Below are 20,032 nucleotides of genomic sequence, written 5' to 3' on the forward strand. Positions count from 1 at the left end.
CACACACACACACACACACACACACACACACACACACACACACACACAGTACACACACACACACAAAGTACACACACACAAAGTACAATACAAGAAATTATAGAAATCATCAAACACACTTATTTTTGAATAGACTGTATAGAAAAATGGGTTGCATGCACTCTGACAACCTTTTATTGTGAAATGTGTTGTTTCCTCTCTCTCTCTCTCTCTCCCCCTCAGTCAGTCTCTCTCTCTCTCTCCACTCATTCCCATTGTCTCTCTCCCTCAGTCAGTCTCTCTCTCTCTCCACTCATTCCCAGTGTCTCTCTCCCTCAGCATCACCATCAGTACATTTCCGGGATAGCAGCAGCTCGTATTTCAGTCCATTATATTGTTGCTGCTGTTGTTAATTTCGTCTACCTGAGAGACCAACCTTATCAGGTAACTAACCAACACTCTGGACGAATATAAAGCAGCTACTGACGCAACACGGACGTTATTTAACAGTAATAACTAATATAAGAGCTCATATATTAGGCGTGTGGTTGTTTTTAGCCTCTGTTGTGTTGTGTTGACGGCGGTTAGCTTAGCTTCTCTGTGTTAGCATAGCGTTAGCATGTAGCTTAGCCTTAGAGTCTGGTCTGTTGTCTCTGTGTTAGCATAGCGTTAGCATGTAGCTTAGCATTATAGTCTGGTCTGTTTTCTCTGCTTCACTGGAGGCTCTAAGAACTGGTTTTATCTCCATATTAGTGGGTTTAAAACCCCTTTTCATTTAGTAAGGTCCATTATGTGTTCCTCCTGTGAGCCACGGACCCCCGCGGACCCCCATGATGACATTTATCCTCTCTGACAAAGCTGTTGGCTCCATTAGAGACGATACAATTCTTCTACATCCTCTAATTCTGTAGACTTAACTAATGCAGCAGTAATTTAACTCTTTGAGAGCGTCACATGAAACCAAATGGACCCGGCCGTACGTACAACTAAGATCTATGAGGGTCCATTTGGTTACCAAACTCTCCATCATTTAGCTGGGTTTGTTTTTATCTTCATATGTCAGTCAGTCGGTAATATGGCTGTCATGTCAATGTCTAGCTGCGTGCGTGTGTGTGAGTGTGTGTGTGTGTGTGTGTGAGAGAGAGACGTGTGTGTGTCTCCACATATCGTCTTACACTGAATTATGCTGTTTTGTTTTCCATCAGTCAAAGCCGTGTGTGTGTGGGGGGGGGACATGGGTGTCCAAACCTAATTTAACTATCATCATCATCATCAACATTTAATATCGATGGTCTTTTATCAGGTGTGTTCTGTGATCACAAAGTGTATCTCAGCCTTTTTTCCAGCCTTATGTCACTTTACCAAATGAAAGCTGTCTGTCTGCCTGCCTGCCTGTCTGTCTGTAATAATAATAATAGCTCAGATTTATATAGCGCTTTTCTAAGTACCCAAAGCGCTTTACATAAAACAGTAGGCACAACTTTAATTCAAGAAATACAAACAAGAAGGAAAGTAAAATGTCAGTGCTAGGTTAAAAACATGAGAGCCTAAGCGAGGGAAGGGGGGGTCGGGGGAACATCACTGTCTGTCTGTCTGTCAAAACAAACATTAACTTCTCTTTATTGTTAATGGCATTTAATGTTTGTGTTTAGGGACAAGATGACGTAAATGTGCCCTTCATTGTCAATGGCGTTTTTAAAACAAACATTGAACTAAAAACAAACATTAAACCAGTATATAAAAAAGCATTCTAAATGGCCTTGCGGTCCAAAACTAAAACCCCTCAACAGCTAAGTTGACATTATTGTCCCATCCTGGTTGTTTTGTAATGCTGGTGTGAAATTGTCTGGTTTATTTACAACCAGAGCCATTGGGGTGCATACTTTAGACTAGTCATTGGTTAGACATGGTTAAGGTTAGGTTTAGGTGTGCTGCCCCGTGGGGGGTTAGGGTTAGGGTGAGGGTTTGAGATAGGTTGTAGTTGTAGGACTAATGACTGGTCTAACCCAATGACTAGTCTAAACCAAAAACTGTCTAAACTAAGTACTGCACCCGAGCCATTGAGTAAGACAGAGTTACCACAACTCCGTTCACTTGATGGGGAAGTTGGCAGAATGCACTGGACTCAGGGCAACAGCCCAGCTTTATCTTTAGTGATCTTAAATCCCTTTATTTTAGATTGTTCTTTAGTAATAGTATAACATAAACATCACAGAGACTTTAGTTGTCACTGTACGATACTTTAAAACAGTTGTCATGTTGCACACATTGCCTAACATTGCTGATATTTGCGCCGCCCGCGTTGAAAACAATGTATTTCCAACTCCAGCTTGTCCCTCTCCATCCAGGCTGCAGGAACAGCGCTCGAGCACTGCTCACTTTTCTGACCCCTCGATGTGGTAACTCTGTTCCTCTATGGCTCTGGTTACACCATAGCGTTGTTCTGTCTGTGAGCCTGTCAGTCACTCTGAGGGTCAGTTATTCACTGTTCTGTCTGTGAGCCTGTCAGTCAGTCACTCTGAGGGTCAGTTATTCACTGTTCTGTCTGTGAGCCTCTCAGTCACTATGAGGGTCAGTTATTCACTGTTCTGTCTGTGAGCCTGTCAGTCAGTCACTATGAGGGTCAGTTCTTCACTGTTCGGTCTGTGAGCCTGTCAGTCAGTCACTATGAGGGTCAGTTATTCACTGTTCTGTCTGTGAGCCTGTCAGTCACTCTGAGGGTCAGTTATTCACTGTTCTGTCTGTGAGCCTCTGTCACTCTGAGGGTCAGTTATTCACTGTTCTGTCTGTGAGCCTCTCAGTCACTATGAGGGTCAGTTATTCACTGTTCTGTCTGTGAGCCTGTCAGTCACTATGAGGGTCAGTTCTTCACTGTTCTGTCTGTGAGCCTCTCAGTCAGTCACCATGAGGGTCAGTTATTCACTGTTCTGTCTGTGAGCCTCTCAGTCAGTCACTATGAGGGTCAGTTATTCACTGTTCTGTCTGTGAGCCTGTCAGTCAGTCACTATGAGGGTCAGTTATTCACTGTTCTGTCTGTGAGCCTGTCAGTCAGTCACTATGAGGGTCAGTTATTCACTGTTCTGTCTGTGAGCCTGTCAGTCATTATGAGGGTCAGTTCTTCACTGTTCTGTCTGTGAGCCTGTCAGTCAGTCATTATGAGGGTCAGTTATTCACTGTTCTGTCTGTGAGCCTGTCAGTCAGTCATTATGAGGGTCAGTTCTTCACTGTTCTGTCTGTGAGCCTGTCATTCATTATGAGGGTCAGTTATTCACTGTTTATTTGTAAATTGAAAATGATTGTTCCTGGACCAGTAGCTACGATGGTGGACCAGCAGCTACGATGGTGGACCAGTAGCTACGATGGTGGACCAGTAGCTACCATGGTGGACCAGTAGCTACGATGGTGGACCAGTAGCTACGATGGTGGACCAGTAGCTACCATGGTGGACCAGTAGCTACGATGGTGGACCAGTAGCTACCATGGTGGACCAGTAGCTACGATGGTGGACCAGTAGCTACCATGGTGGACCAGTAGCTACGATGGTGGACCAGTAGCTACGATGGTGGACCAGTAGCTACCATGGTGGACCAGTAGCTACGATGGTGGACCAGTAGCTACGATGGTGGACCAGTAGCTACCATGGTGGACCAGTAGCTACGATGGTGGACCAGTAGCTACCATGGTGGACCAGTAGCTACGATGGTGGACCAGTAGCTACCATGGTGGACCAGTAGCTACGATGGTGGACCAGTAGCTACGATGGTGGACCAGTAGCTACGATGGTGGACCAGTAGCTACGATGGTGGACCAGTAGCTACCATGGTGGACCAGTAGCTACGATGGTGGACCAGTAGCTACGATGGTGGACCAGTAGCTACGATGGTGGACCAGTAGCTACCATGGTGGACCAGTAGCTACGATGGTGGACCAGTAGCTACGATGGTGGACCGATATTATGATCATAAAACATGGTTAAAAAAAGCCTTCCAAAAAGCATCCAATAAACAGTAATCACAGGGAGGACAATAACAGTCAGAAAGTGAGTCAGAGTACAGAGAGTTCCTCCACATTCACTCTGTGATCGTCGGTCTGTCATCTGTCACTGTCGGCCTGTCATTTAACAGTCTGATAGCCTGTGGCGACAGAACCCATAGCCTGTGGGGACAGAACCCATTCCTCAGCCTGCTAGACCAGCGCTGAGCTGACTGAGAGGATCGGGTGTCTCTTTAGGAGAGGGCAAAACACTAAGTATTTTGTGGGTGCATTTTGAAAAAAATAGTTCAACGTTTCGGATCTGCATCGACACGTTGTGAGCTTGTAGATCGACCGTTTGAAGTATTTTCTGCTAAATGCCTAAATTGTATTTTAAAATGTTCTAAAATAGTAAAAAAAAATGGCATAAAATGATAAAATGTAGGGATAAGGGGTAAAGGGTGACACAACTCCCCCAGAGTTAGGGCCGATTCATACTCCTATTTTACCACTGTAGTGCCGAAATGATTTTGTGATTTTGGTGTGTGTGTGTGTGTGCGTGTGCGTGTGCGACTGTGCGTGTGTGTGGGTGTATTAATCTATGTAAATCGCCTTGGATAAAGGCGCTATATAAATGCACCATTTAATGGGAATTTACATCTACCTACCCTTGTGGTCTCCTCATAGATTCTCAGGCCAATTTAGAAGTGATTTACAATCCACCCATTAAAGTTTAGTGGCTGGATGGATGGATGGATGGATGGCTGGTGGCACCTTGTGGTGGCAGAGGGACAGAGCTGGTCACCTTGTGGTGGCAGAGGGATAGAGCTGCCACCTTGTGGTGGCAGAGGGATAGAGCTGGGATGGATGGCTGGTGGCACCTTGTGGTGGCAGAGGGATAGAGCTGGTCACCTTGTGGTGGCAGAGGGATAGAGCTGGTCACCTTGTGGTGGCAGAGGGATAGAGCACCACCTTGTGGTGGCAGAGGGATAGAGCTGGTCACCTTGTGGTGGCAGAGGGATAGAGCTGGTCACCTTGTGGTGGCAGAGGGATAGAGCTGGTCACCTTGTGGTGGCAGAGGGATAGAGCTGGTCACCTTGTGGTGGCAGAGGGATAGAGCACCACCTTGTGGTGGCAGAGGGATAGAGCTGGTCACCTTGTGGTGGCAGAGGGATAGAGCTGGTCACCTTGTGGTGGCAGAGGGATAGAGCTGGTCACCTTGTGGTGGCAGAGGGATAGAGCTGGTCACCTTGTGGTGGCAGAGGGATAGAGCTGGTCACCTTGTGGTGGCAGAGGGATAGAGCACCACCTTGTGGTGGCAGAGGGATAGAGCTGGTCACCTTGTGGTGGCAGAGGGATAGAGCTGGTCACCTTGTGGTGGCAGAGGGATAGAGCACCACCTTGTGGTGGCAGAGGGATAGAGCACCACCTTGTGGTGGCAGAGGGATAGAGCTGGTCACCTTGTGGTGGCAGAGGGATAGAGCTGGTCACCTTGTGGTGGCAGAGGGATAGAGCTGGTCACCTTGTGGTGGCAGAGGGATAGAGCTGGTCACCTTGTGGTGGCAGAGGGATAGAGCTGGTCACCTTGTGGTGGCAGAGGGATAGAGCTGGTCACCTTGTGGTGGCAGAGGGATAGAGCTGGTCACCTTGTGGTGGCAGAGGGATAGAGCACCACCTTGTGGTGGCAGAGGGATAGAGCTGGTCACCTTGTGGTGGCAGAGGGATAGAGCACCACCTTGTGGTGGCAGAGGGATAGAGCACCACCTTGTGGTGGCAGAGGGATAGAGCACCACCTTGTGGTGGCAGAGGGATAGAGCTGGTCACCTTGTGGTGGCAGAGGGATAGAGCACCACCTTGTGGTGGCAGAGGGATAGAGCTGGTCACCTTGTGGTGGCAGAGGGATAGAGCTGGTCACCTTGTGGTGGCAGAGGGATAGAGCACCACCTTGTGGTGGCAGAGGGATAGAGCTGGTCACCTTGTGGTGGCAGAGGGATAGAGCTGGTCACCTTGTGGTGGCAGAGGGATAGAGCTGGTCACCTTGTGGTGGCAGAGGGATAGAGCACCACCTTGTGGTGGCAGAGGGATAGAGCTGGTCACCTTGTGGTGGCAGAGGGATAGAGCTGGTCACCTTGTGGTGGCAGAGGGATAGAGCTGGTCACCTTGTGGTGGCAGAGGGATAGAGCACCACCTTGTGGTGGCAGAGGGATAGAGCTGGTCACCTTGTGGTGGCAGAGGGATAGAGCTGGTCACCTTGTGGTGGCAGAGGGATAGAGCTGGTCACCTTGTGGTGGCAGAGGGATAGAGCACCACCTTGTGGTGGCAGAGGGATAGAGCTGGTCACCTTGTGGTGGCAGAGGGATAGAGCTGGTCACCTTGTGGTGGCAGAGGGATAGAGCTGGTCACCTTGTGGTGGCAGAGGGATAGAGCTGGTCACCTTGTGGTGGCAGAGGGATAGAGCACCACCTTGTGGTGGCAGAGGGATAGAGCTGGTCACCTTGTGGTGGCAGAGGGATAGAGCTGGTCACCTTGTGGTGGCAGAGGGATAGAGCTGGTCACCTTGTGGTGGCAGAGGGATAGAGCTGGTCACCTTGTGGTGGCAGAGGGATAGAGCTGGTCACCTTGTGGTGGCAGAGGGATAGAGCACCACCTTGTGGTGGCAGAGGGATAGAGCTGGTCACCTTGTGGTGGCAGAGGGATAGAGCTGGTCACCTTGTGGTGGCAGAGGGATAGAGCACCACCTTGTGGTGGCAGAGGGATAGAGCACCACCTTGTGGTGGCAGAGGGATAGAGCTGGTCACCTTGTGGTGGCAGAGGGATAGAGCTGGTCACCTTGTGGTGGCAGAGGGATAGAGCTGGTCACCTTGTGGTGGCAGAGGGATAGAGCTGGTCACCTTGTGGTGGCAGAGGGATAGAGCTGGTCACCTTGTGGTGGCAGAGGGATAGAGCTGGTCACCTTGTGGTGGCAGAGGGATAGAGCACCACCTTGTGGTGGCAGAGGGATAGAGCACCACCTTGTGGTGGCAGAGGGATAGAGCACCACCTTGTGGTGGCAGAGGGATAGAGCTGGTCACCTTGTGGTGGCAGAGGGATAGAGCACCACCTTGTGGTGGCAGAGGGATAGAGCTGGTCACCTTGTGGTGGCAGAGGGATAGAGCTGGTCACCTTGTGGTGGCAGAGGGATAGAGCACCACCTTGTGGTGGCAGAGGGATAGAGCTGGTCACCTTGTGGTGGCAGAGGGATAGAGCTGGTCACCTTGTGGTGGCAGAGGGATAGAGCTGGTCACCTTGTGGTGGCAGAGGGATAGAGCACCACCTTGTGGTGGCAGAGGGATAGAGCTGGTCACCTTGTGGTGGCAGAGGGATAGAGCTGGTCACCTTGTGGTGGCAGAGGGATAGAGCTGGTCACCTTGTGGTGGCAGAGGGATAGAGCACCACCTTGTGGTGGCAGAGGGATAGAGCACCACCTTGTGGTGGCAGAGGGATAGAGCTGGTCACCTTGTGGTGGCAGAGGGATAGAGCACCACCTTGTGGTGGCAGAGGGATAGAGCTGGTCACCTTGTGGTGGCAGAGGGATAGAGCTGGTCACCTTGTGGTGGCAGAGGGATAGAGCACCACCTTGTGGTGGCAGAGGGATAGAGCTGGTCACCTTGTGGTGGCAGAGGGATAGAGCTGGTCACCTTGTGGTGGCAGAGGGATAGTGCCACCTTGTGGTGGCAGAGGGTTAGTGCCACCTTGTGGTGGCAGAGGGATAGAGCTGGTCACAGAGGGATAGTGCCACCTTGTGGTGGCAGAGGGATAGAGCTGGTCACATTTTGGTGGTATAATAATAATACTAATTTATGACCAATTTATCATCATTTTATTTAACCCATTTAGACCTTCTAAATCAGTGACAGTCGTTCTCAAACATTTTCATGTCAAGGACCCCCAAGATTTATATGTAATTGGCCGCCGACCCCCATCCAAATATGTTGTTCCAGGGACCCCCCCCAGAAGATTTGAGTTAACCCATTTTGGGCGGGAACCCCTTTTGGTGTTAGCATTATGTTATGCTTTAGCTATTGAAAAATAGCAGATCTACAAGCTCGTAGCGCGCCACCGAGTGGCGCGCTACGAGCTTGTAGGTCTGCTATTTTTGAAAAATCGAAGAACGACTGACATAGAAACATAGGTTTTTCATAAAACTGTCAGGATATAGAAGACATTTTTTGAATCTGATCTCAGGTCAAAATGGGTTAAAAACGTTCGCTCTGAAAGAATATATATTCAAAGCCTTGCACTAAATTTTCAAGATTTTTGAAAAATAGCAGACCTACTACAAGCTCGTAGCGCGCCACTCGGTGCCTGAAATTCATAATGCTAGTATTCTTACATTCCAACAAAACATTCTAACCATTGCTCTCCTGTTGCGTCTCCGCTCTTCTGCTGGACGGGTGGACGACCCCAGACGAGACCAAAAGGACCACAACGATTCAGCAGAACACAGAGGCAGTACTGTGAGGAAGGTCTTCAGGTGAGTCAGAACCAAGGGGCCAGTGAGGCACTCCAACGTTGAAGCACTGGGCCCTAGTGGTAAGAGGAGGGACTACAGGCGGACCCGTGGATTCATGACTGGGAAACCCCGTGCAGCTGGACTTTAACATTGAGCGCTCGGTTGCACTTCCGCATTTGCCAAACAAAATTTGGTTGGCAAATGCGGAAGTAGACGTTCTGAGACGGTCCTTCCGGGTGCTTCAAAACGCCACTGAGCAACTTCCACTGACATGAATAGCGGAGGGGGCGGAGCTTCGCGCCAGATCAGTCTCTATCCTTTTATATACTCTATGGTCAGAACACAGAGTACTGTGAGCAGAGTTTTACCATCTCTTTTGTACATAGAAGTGTTTTGTCGGCCTGGGCCGTGGCTCAGTGGTCCAGGCACCTTGGCTGGTAATCCAGTCTGGCAGTGTGTCGCGGGTTCGACTCCCGATCCCGACGGACCTTACTGCATGTCTCCCCCCCCCCCCCCCCCCCCCATCTCTCTCCCCATTTCCTGTCTGTCCCTCCATAAAAAAATATAAAATAAAGGCGAAAGCCTTTTCACATCAAGGCCCATTATTTATTCTGCATTTTATTTTGAGCCGAGGAATAAATCCATTTGATGACATTTAGGGCTATATCTCCCTTAAGCCTTATCCCTAAACTCATTTTTTACTTTTTTTTTAGAAAACCTTTTAACACTAGGATGTCTGAAAAAAATGTACTACTACTATGACGGCTAACGGTCAGGATGACCGTGTTTTTCGTGCTATTTGATTGGCCATTCTCTCCCCCACTCCTAATGATCTTCACACCTCTCTCTGCACCCGTTGACGGCTTGCCATTGTTTTCTAAATGTTACATTCCAACTTTAATTCAAGGCAGCAGTTTCAACTCGACAGGACAACTCAAGTTATTTTTTATGTTTTATTTCAGTTTACCAAACTATAATTATAGTGACGGTGTGAGCGCTATATTGAATACCCTTGCGCAGCAAACACTGTCCGACTTTGTATTGAGCCAATAAAATAGGCTACCACACGTTATTATATAACAGCCAGAGCCAGGCACATTGCTCAGAGTCAGACGAAATACGACATTAGTTATATATTGTCATTTTTATATAGAGGGGGAAATGTAATTAATATATATTTGATTGATTGTGCCAAAAAAAGGAAAGAGCTGTGCGTGCGTGCGTGCGTGCGTGCAAATCAGAAAAGTTTAGGCTACAGACAAAGGAGTTGGGAGTTTGGGAGCGGCTAGCCTTCTATATAATGCTGCGCACATATTAGCCTATATATATTTTAAAAATACCCAGCATAATTTTTGGGAAGGCTAAGCCTGGCCTAGCCTTACATACCCGCCGCCTATGATCGATGTAATTTATATATATTTGATTTATTGTGCCAGCAGAGATGTCCGTAGCATGAGCACGGTTTATATATACACCATAGGATAGATCAAGTCATGTGACGCATCACCGCCACAAATAGTGCTACAGCGTTATCTAAAATGCACTTCCGCATACCTCACCGTCAGTTACTTGGATATTCTCTCCCTCTCCACGAGAGAGGGAGAGAGAGAGAGGGAGAGAGAAAAAAAGAGAGCCGTGATGCGTGGAAATCAGTTCCACTGGTCGCGTGCAGAAAAGTTTACAGACAAAGAAGGACGGACAGAACTGTTCTTCTGACTGACAAAACATTTAGAAGTTCGGGACGTCTATCGGGTTGGACTGATTTCAAACACTGTCATTTGTATTTGGCATCGCGCTGATTCGCGCATCGGCGAGCATTCTCGCTCCAAGGAAAGGAAATGTCGGTCGGGTCAAACAGACCATGCTATAAACTTTATTATTCCAGGATAATTGATTCATTTTTATCATCGCCACCTTACATAATTATGCTATAAAGATGGCGTGTATAGTCAACATGTATTTATATCTATTGAGCTATGCGTTTGGTTGAAACAATACGCCAGTCAGTCAACACACCATATTTCACCATATTTTTTTTTTCCGTTTCGAGAAATAAAGTCATACATCGTTATTTCTGCAAACCGCATATAACAAATATAACATCTAAAACAACAAACTTACATTCGTAATGTAAGTTTGCCTACATGTGGAAGTAGTTGGAATGCAAATGACACATTAGCTTGAACAATGCCCGTCTCCAGCCGGGAGGGAGGTGTGAACAGCACTGCTTGCGGGGGAGAAAGGGTGAGGAGTCTATAGAGCGGTCCCGCGGACCGAAAAAGAGCAGACATTTTAGTAGAATTATGTCTAAAATCATATTTCCAAAACGTTTCAGATGGGGAAAAAAACAGAGATGGTTTGAATCTAACATTTAGAAAAAGTCATGCAAGGGGAACTTTCTCAGGACTTCATGGGCAAAGAAAATCCACTTCAAAATTTCAAAATCGGTCAGCCAGACCGCTCCGACGCGCTAGTGTTAAAATAGTTCAAATATCCGATCTACAAGCTCACAATGTCTCGATGTAGATCGGCTAAAGTTGAACTATTTTAAAATGTTTTTCAAAATAGTAAAAAATGGCGAAATAAGTTTGGGGATAAGGGATAAGGGTGGCGCAAGATGGAGCCCTTTTAGCCTCTCAGACACAAGATGGAGCCCTTTTAGCCTCTCAGACACAAGATGGAGCCCTTTTAGCCTCTCAGACACAAGATGGAGCCCTTTTAGCCTCTCAGACACAAAGACACAAGATGGAGCCCTTTTAGCCTCTCAGACACAAAGACACAAGATGGAGCCCTTTTAGCCTCTCAGACACAAGATGGAGCCCTTTTAGCCTCTCAGACACAAAGACACAAGATGGAGCCCTTTTAGCCTCTCAGACACAAAGACACAAGATGGAGCCCTTTTAGCCTCTCAGACACAAAGACACAAGATGGAGCCCTTTTAGCCTCTCAGACACAAAGACACAAGATGGAGCCCTTTTAGCCTCTCAGACACAAGATGGAGCCCTTTTAGCCTCTCAGACACAAAGACACAAGATGGAGCCCTTTTAGCCTCTCAGACACAAGATGGAGCCCTTTTAGCCTCTCAGACACAGACACAAGATGGAGCCCTTTTAGCCTCTCAGACACAAGATGGAGCCCTTTTAGCCTCTCAGACACAAGATGGAGCCCTTTTAGCCTCTCAGACACAGACACAAGATGGAGCCCTTTTAGCCTCTCAGACACAAAGACACAAGATGGAGCCCTTTTAGCCTCTCAGACACAACTAAAGAATATGTCCACAATTCCATCCATGCTGTGTTTATGTTGGTTCCATTAGGAGAGAGAACAGATAATAAAAGAAAAAAATAATCTTGACCATTAAAAATGTGTGTCAGATGTCTAGGTGAGACACGATCTGTATCCAACTGTATTTACAGTAAATGTATATAACTATAATTAGTGTCAGATGATCCTGTGTCTACCGTCTAGGTGAGACATCTGAATAGTGCTGCCAACGAATATTCCATATTCGAATAAATATTCAAAATCGAATGTAAAAAATGAAAAAATCGTCGAATATGTTAAATTAAGATTCGAATTAAAAAAATTATACAATTGCTGTGTGAGTTCTGGCGAGACTGTGCCACGTAAACTAAAACATACACAAATTAGGCTATTAACCCATTTAGGCTGGACGTCGAAATAAAAAAAAGTCTTCTGAAAGAATATATGTTCAAAGATTTGTGCCACATTTTCACGATTTTTCAAAAATAGCAGACCTACAAGCTCGTAGAGCGCCACTCGTGGCGCGCTACGAGCTTGTAGATCTGCTATTTTTCATAAAAGCATAACAGTTAAAACACCAAAAGGGGTTCCCACCCAAAATGGGTTAAGATAATTATGATTCATTCATTTGATCTCAGCACCAACCGCGGCCCATACAGGACCGGCCCATACAGGACCCATAGAGGCCCATACAGGACCATACAGGACCGGACCATAGAGATAAAGGACCATACAGGACCATACAGGACCCATACAGGACCGGACCATAGAGATAAAGGACCATACAGGACCCTACAGGACCCATAGAGGCCCATACAGGACCATACAGGACCGGACCATAGAGATAAAGGACCATACAGGACCATACAGGACCCATAGAGGACCATACAGGACCATACAGGACCCATAGAGGCCCATACAGGACCGGACCATAGAGATAAAGGACCATACAGGACCCATAGAGGCCCATACAGGACCATACAGGACCATACAGGACCGGACCATAGAGATAAAGGACCATACAGGACCATACAGGACCCATAGAGGCCCATACAGGACCATAGAGATAAAGGACCATACAGGACCATACAGGACCCATAGAGGCCCATACAGGACCATAGAGGCCCATACAGGACCCATAGAGGACCATAGAGGACCATACAGGACCATACAGGACCCATAGAGGCCCATACAGGACCCATAGAGGACCATACAGGACCGGACCATAGAGATAAAGGACCATACAGGACCATACAGGACCCATAGAGGCCCATACAGGACCGGACCATAGAGATAAAGGACCATACAGGACCATACAGGACCCATAGAGGCCCATACAGGACCATACAGGACCCATAGAGGCCCATACAGGACCCATAGAGGACCATACAGGACCGGACCATAGAGATAAAGGACCATACAGGACCATACAGGACCCATAGAGGCCCATACAGGACCGGACCATAGAGATAAAGGACCATACAGGACCATACAGGACCCATAGAGGCCCATACAGGACCGGACCATAGAGATAAAGGACCATACAGGACCATACAGGACCCATAGAGGCCCATACAGGACCATACAGGACCCATAGAGGCCCATACAGGACCATACAGGACCCATAGAGGCCCATACAGGACCGGACCATAGAGATAAAGGACCATACAGGACCATACAGGACCCATAGAGGCCCATACAGGACCATACAGGACCGGACCATAGAGATAAAGGACCATACAGGACCGGACCATAGAGATAAAGAAAGGGAAGGTTTTACATCATATTATTCTCCAATATTCACATCATATTCATATTAAAATCATATACATTCGACATTCGAAATCATTCGAAAATTGTTCGAATACATGTGGTGTTTTAAAAGGAATATTCGAATATCATTTTTGGCCAATTCTGGCAGCACTAGATCTGAATGTCTGAGCAGGAACTCGAGGAGACAGAATATGTTATATTGTATTAACATTCTGTAGCGTCAAAGTCCCTAATATGCTAAAACTATTTGTTCTCTGAATCTCTGTCACTTTGGTATAAATAAATGAAGCAGAAATAGAATAACAGCCTTTTGTCTCACAGTCAAAAAAAACCTCTAGTCATCAACAACACCTGGGATTGATTACCAGCCTCCTAAAATACCTCCTAAACCTCCTCCTAAACCTCCTAAACCCTCTTGTCATCAACAACACCTGGGATTGATTACCAGCCTCCTAAAATACCTCCTAAACCTCCTCCTAAACCTAAACCTCCTCCTAAACCTCCTAAACCTAAACCAACCTCCTAAACCTCCTTGTCATCAACAACACCTGGGATTGATTACCAGCCTCCTAAAATACCTCCTAAACCTAAACCTCCTCCTAAACCTCCTAAACCCTCTTGTCATCAACAACACCTGGGATTGATTACCAACCTCCTACAATAGTTAACCCATTCTGGACGGGAACGCCTTTTGGTGTTTCAAGCATTATGTTATGCTTTAGCTATTGAAAAATAGCAGATATACAGATGTAGATCTGCTATTTTTGAAAAATCTTGAAAATGTGGCGCAAATCTTTCAATATATATTCTTTCGGCGCGAACGTTTTTAACTCCAATCTTTGTTTCTGGGGGGGTCCCTGGAACTACATATTTTCAGATGGGGTCGGCGGCCAAATACAGATATTTCTGGGGGTCCTTGACATGAAAAAGGTTGAGAACCACTGACATAGAAACATGGTATCATAAAGGGTTTTAGGAGACATTTTTATAGAATCTGTTTTCACGTCTAAATGGGTCAATAAAGTGTATATATAAATAGTTAATAAATGTAATAAAAGTATTGGATCATATCCATGTCTCCAGGTCTCTCTATGTCAGGCCGAAACGGGTCCGCCGCATGTGATGCAGACTGCCGGATCTCTGAGGACTGCAGCGGCCCCGATGTGGAGCTGATGGAGCTGGGGCCCCTGCTGGAGGAGGAGGGGGCCACAGGGGGGCGCCAGAGGGGAGGCAAGGGCCTCCACTCAGAGGTAATGATACAGGGGGGAGGAGGGGGCCACAGGGGGGTGCCAGAGGGGAGGCAAGGGCCTCCACTCAGAGGTAATGATACAGGGGGGCGCCAGAGGGGAGGCAGGGGCCTCCACTCAGAGGTAATGATACAGGGAGGAGGAGGAGGGGGCCACAGGGGGGAGGCAAGGGCCTCCACTCAGAGGTAATGATACAGGGAGGAGGAGGAGGGGGCCACAGGGGGGAGGCAGGGGCCTCCACTCAGAGGTAATGATACAGGGAGGAGGAGGAGGGGCCACAGGGGGGAGGCAGGGGCCTCCACTCAGAGGTAATGATACAGGGAGGAGGAGGAGGGGCCACAGGGGGGAGGCAGGGGCCTCCACTCAGAGGTAATGATACAGGGAGGAGGAGGGGCCACAGGGGGGAGGCAAGGGCCTCCACTCAGAGGTAATGATACAGGGAGGAGGAGGGGGGCCACAGGGGGGAGGCAAGGGCCTCCACTCAGAGGTAATGATACAGGGAGGAGGAGGGGGGGGCCACAGGGGGGAGGCAAGGGCCTCCACTCAGAGGTAATGATACAGGGAGGAGGAGGAGGGGGCCACAGGGGGGAGGCAGGGGCCTCCACTCAGAGGTAATGATACAGGGAGGAGGAGGAGGGGGCCACAGGGGGGAGGCAGGGGCCTCCACTCAGAGGTAATGATACAGGGAGGAGGAGGAGGGGGCCACAGGGGGGAGGCAAGGGGCCTCCACTCAGAGGTAATGATACAGGGAGGAGGAGGAGGGGGCCACAGGGGAGGCAGGGGCCTCCACTCAGAGGTAATGATACAGGGAGGAGGAGGAGGGGCCACAGGGGGGAGGCAGGGGCCTCCACTCAGAGGTAATGATACAGGGAGGAGGAGGAGGGGCCACAGGGGGGAGGCAGGGGCCTCCACTCAGAGGTAATGATACAGGGAGGAGGAGGAGGGGCCACAGGGGAGGCAGGGGCCTCCACTCAGAGGTAATGATACAGGGAGGAGGAGGGGGCCACAGGGGGGAGGCAGGGGCCTCCACTCAGAGGTAATGATAAGAACAAAGCATGGTGATACATCACATACATAGAAATAGTCATCATGAATCATACGTAAGCTTAAGAACCAGTGGAATATCTATATAATGAAACTACTATATAGTGCTATGTCTACATAAAATGATATCTAAGACAGTGTTTCCCAACCTGTGTGCCGCGGCACTTTACTGTGCCGTTTGATGTGTCCAGGTGTGCCGCCTGATTTGACCGAAAATAACGCTAACCCTCCCCCGAAAGCAATAGCTACTGAGCTGCAGGATTCGTGCGACAACAACAACAACAACGGAACAATAGACTCTAACGACCATCGGCCGTAGGAATGTTAATCACCTGTACTCGCCTGGCAACTTTACTGTATAAATGGGCAGTGATGAACCGGAACGCCTTCAAAGAACCATAGTTCACCAACGCGTTCCTATTACGGCTGAACGTGAACTGAACGTACTGTATTTCTGCCTGATGAATGTCATTGTGAACGCGTTCATTTCTGGCGTGTGTGAACGTCACTTTCTCACGTTCAACTTCGTTCAAAAGTGAGTGAGCCTTCCAGGCGAAACCCCCGCTAAAACACACCCTAATCACTCTAGCGGAAAACCCACCAATAAGCCCTTATCCAACACAAATTAACTAATCTTTCTCAATCCGCACAATTTCACTGGAGCGCGCAGCGCGCATATGCACGCAGACAGCAGACACATACAGTCCTACATGTCCCGACACAAACACTGAGGAGGTAAAGTAAACTTGTTTATAATGTGCCACGGAAAATAGATTCCAATTGCTTGTTATTTTTGCGTCGATGAGGTATGTGTCCAACTGTCCATACACGTACACGATCGCCTCGTTCGGCCAACAATATATATCTCCCTGACTCCCTCCCTCCACAGAAGGGATAGGACACAAGAACAATATATATCTCCCTGACTCCCTCCCTCCACAGAAGAACAATATATATCTCCCTGACTCCCTCCCTCCACAGAAGAACAATATATATCTCCCTGACTCCCTCCCTCCACAGAAGAACAATATATATCTCCCTGACTCCCTCCCTCCACAGAAGAACAATATATATCTCCCTGACTCCCTCCCGCCACAGAAGAACAATATATATCTCCCTGACTCCCTCCCTCCACAATATATATCTCCCTGACTCCCTCCCTCCACAATATATATCTCCCTGACTCCCTCCCTCCACAATATATATCTCCCTGACTCCCTCCCTCCACAATATATATCTCCCTGACTCCCTCCCGCCACAGAAGAACAATATATATCTCCCTGACTCCCTCCCTCCACAATATATATCTCCCTGACTCCCTCCCGCCACAGAAGAACAATATATATCTCCCTGACTCCCTCCCTCCACAATATATATCTCCCTGACTCCCTCCCGCCACAGAAGAACAATATATATCTCCCTGACTCCCTCCCGCCACAGAAGAACAATATATATCTCCCTGACTCCCTCCCGCCACAGAAGAACAATATATATCTCCCTGACTCCCTCCCTCCACAGAAGAACAATATATATCTCCCTGACTCCCTCCCTCCACAGAAGAACAATATATATCTCCCTGACTCCCTCCCTCCACAATATATATCTCCCTGACTCCCTCCCGCCACAGAAGAACAATATATATCTCCCTGACTCCCTCCCTCCACAATATATATCTCCCTGACTCCCTCCCTCCACAATATATATCTCCCTGACTCCCTCCCTCCACAATATATATCTCCCTGACTCCCTCCCTCCACAATATATATCTCCCTGACTCCCTCCCTCCACAATATATATCTCCCTGACTCCCTCCCTCCACAGAAGAACAATATATATCTCCCTGACTCCCTCCCGCCACAGAAGAACAATATATATCTCCCTGACTCCCTCCCTCCACAATATATATCTCCCTGACTCCCTCCCGCCACAGAAGAACAATATATATCTCCCTGACTCCCTCCCTCCACAGAAGAACAATATATATCTCCCTGACTCCCTCCCTCCACAGAAGAACAATATATATCTCCCTGACTCCCTCCCTCCACAATATATATCTCCCTGACTCCCTCCCTCCACAATATATATCTCCCTGACTCCCTCCCTCCACAATATATATCTCCCTGACTCCCTCCCTCCACAATATATATCTCCCTGACTCCCTCCCTCCACAATATATATCTCCCTGACTCCCTCCCTCCACAATATATATCTCCCTGACTCCCTCCCTCCACAATATATATCTCCCTGACTCCCTCCCTCCACAGAAGAACAATATATATCTCCCTGACTCCCTCCCTCCACAGAAGAACAATATATATCTCCCTGACTCCCTCCCGCCACAGAAGAACAATATATATCTCCCTGACTCCCTCCCGCCACAGAAGAACAATATATATCTCCCTGACTCCCTCCCTCCACAGAAGAACAATATATATCTCCCTGACTCCCTCCCTCCACAGAATATATATCTCCCTGACTCCCTCCCTCCACAGAAGAACAATATATATCTCCCTGACTCCCTCCCTCCACAGAAGAACAATATATATCTCCCTGACTCCCTCCCTCCACAATATATATCTCCCTGACTCCCTCCCTCCACAATATATATCTCCCTGACTCCCTCCCTCCACAGAAGAACAATATATATCTCCCTGACTCCCTCCCTCCACAGAAGAACAATATATATCTCCCTGACTCCCTCCCTCCACAATATATATCTCCCTGACTCCCTCCCTCCACAATATATATCTCCCTGACTCCCTCCCTCCACAATATATATCTCCCTGACTCCCTCCCTCCACAGAAGAACAATATATATCTCCCTGACTCCCTCCCTCCACAGAAGAACAATATATATCTCCCTGACTCCCTCCCTCCACAATATATATCTCCCTGACTCCCTCCCTCCACAATATATATCTCCCTGACTCCCTCCCGCCACAGAAGAACAATATATATCTCCCTGACTCCCTCCCTCCACAGAAGAACAATATATATCTCCCTGACTCCCTCCCTCCACAGAAGAACAATATATATCTCCCTGACTCCCTCCCTCCACAGAAGAACAATATATATCTCCCTGACTCCCTCCCGCCACAGAAGAACAATATATATCTCCCTGACTCCCTCCCTCCACAGAAGAACAATATATATCTCCCTGACTCCCTCCCGCCACAGAAGAACAATATATATCTCCCTGACTCCCTCCCTCCACAGAAGAACAATATATATCTCCCTGACTCCCTCCCTCCACAGAAGAACAATATATATCTCCCTGACTCCCTCCCGCCACAGAAGAACAATATATATCTCCCTGACTCCCTCCCTCCACAATATATATCTCCCTGACTCCCTCCCTCCACAATATATATCTCCCTGACTCCCTCCCTCCACAATATATATCTCCCTGACTCCCTCCCTCCACAATATATATCTCCCTGACTCCCTCCCGCCACAGAAGAACAATATATATCTCCCTGACTCCCTCCCTCCACAGAAGAACAATATATATCTCCCTGACTCCCTCCCTCCACAGAAGAACAATATATATCTCCCTGACTCCCTCCCGCCACAGAAGAACAATATATATCTCCCTGACTCCCTCCCTCCACAGAAGAACAATATATATCTCCCTGACTCCCTCCCTCCACAATATATATCTCCCTGACTCCCTCCCTCCACAATATATATCTCCCTGACTCCCTCCCTCCACAGAAGAACAATATATATCTCCCTGACTCCCTCCCTCCACAGAAGAACAATATATATCTCCCTGACTCCCTCCCGCCACAGAAGAACAATATATATCTCCCTGACTCCCTCCCTCCACAGAAGAACAATATATATCTCCCTGACTCCCTCCCTCCACAGAAGAACAATATATATCTCCCTGACTCCCTCCCGCCACAGAAGAACAATATATATCTCCCTGACTCCCTCCCTCCACAATATATATCTCCCTGACTCCCTCCCTCCACAATATATATCTCCCTGACTCCCTCCCTCCACAATATATATCTCCCTGACTCCCTCCCTCCACAATATATATCTCCCTGACTCCCTCCCTCCACAATATATATCTCCCTGACTCCCTCCCTCCACAGAAGAACAATATATATCTCCCTGACTCCCTCCCGCCACAGAAGAACAATATATATCTCCCTGACTCCCTCCCTCCACAGAAGAACAATATATATCTCCCTGACTCCCTCCCTCCACAGAATATATATCTCCCTGACTCCCTCCCTCCACAATATATATC

At 48.0% G+C, this 20,032-nt stretch overlaps 1 protein-coding gene across 5 annotated transcripts in view; it reads left to right on the top strand.

Moving 5' to 3' along the window:
- Positions 1–302: 302 nt before the first annotated feature.
- Positions 303–20,032, top strand: part of adipor1a (adiponectin receptor 1a) — a 61,482-nt gene continuing 41,752 nt past the window's right edge. For 2 of the 5 annotated variants that reach the window (XM_079491044.1, XM_079491045.1), the window contains exons 1-3: positions 303–423; positions 8,399–8,464; positions 14,564–14,730. In XM_079491044.1, coding sequence (XP_079347170.1) covers positions 14,572–14,730 — 159 coding nt within the window. In that variant the 5' untranslated portion in view covers positions 303–423; positions 8,399–8,464; positions 14,564–14,571. Of the gene's footprint in view, positions 424–8,398; positions 8,465–14,563; positions 14,731–14,813; positions 14,851–15,257; positions 15,277–15,753; positions 15,764–20,032 lie in introns of those variants that run through there. The other 3 variants (XM_079491047.1, XM_079491046.1, XM_079491048.1) reach the window with 3 other exon arrangements.

Source organism: Electrona antarctica (assembly GCF_951216825.1).
Source record: "Electrona antarctica genome assembly, chromosome: 21".
Lineage (NCBI taxonomy): Eukaryota > Metazoa > Chordata > Actinopteri > Myctophiformes > Myctophidae > Electrona > Electrona antarctica.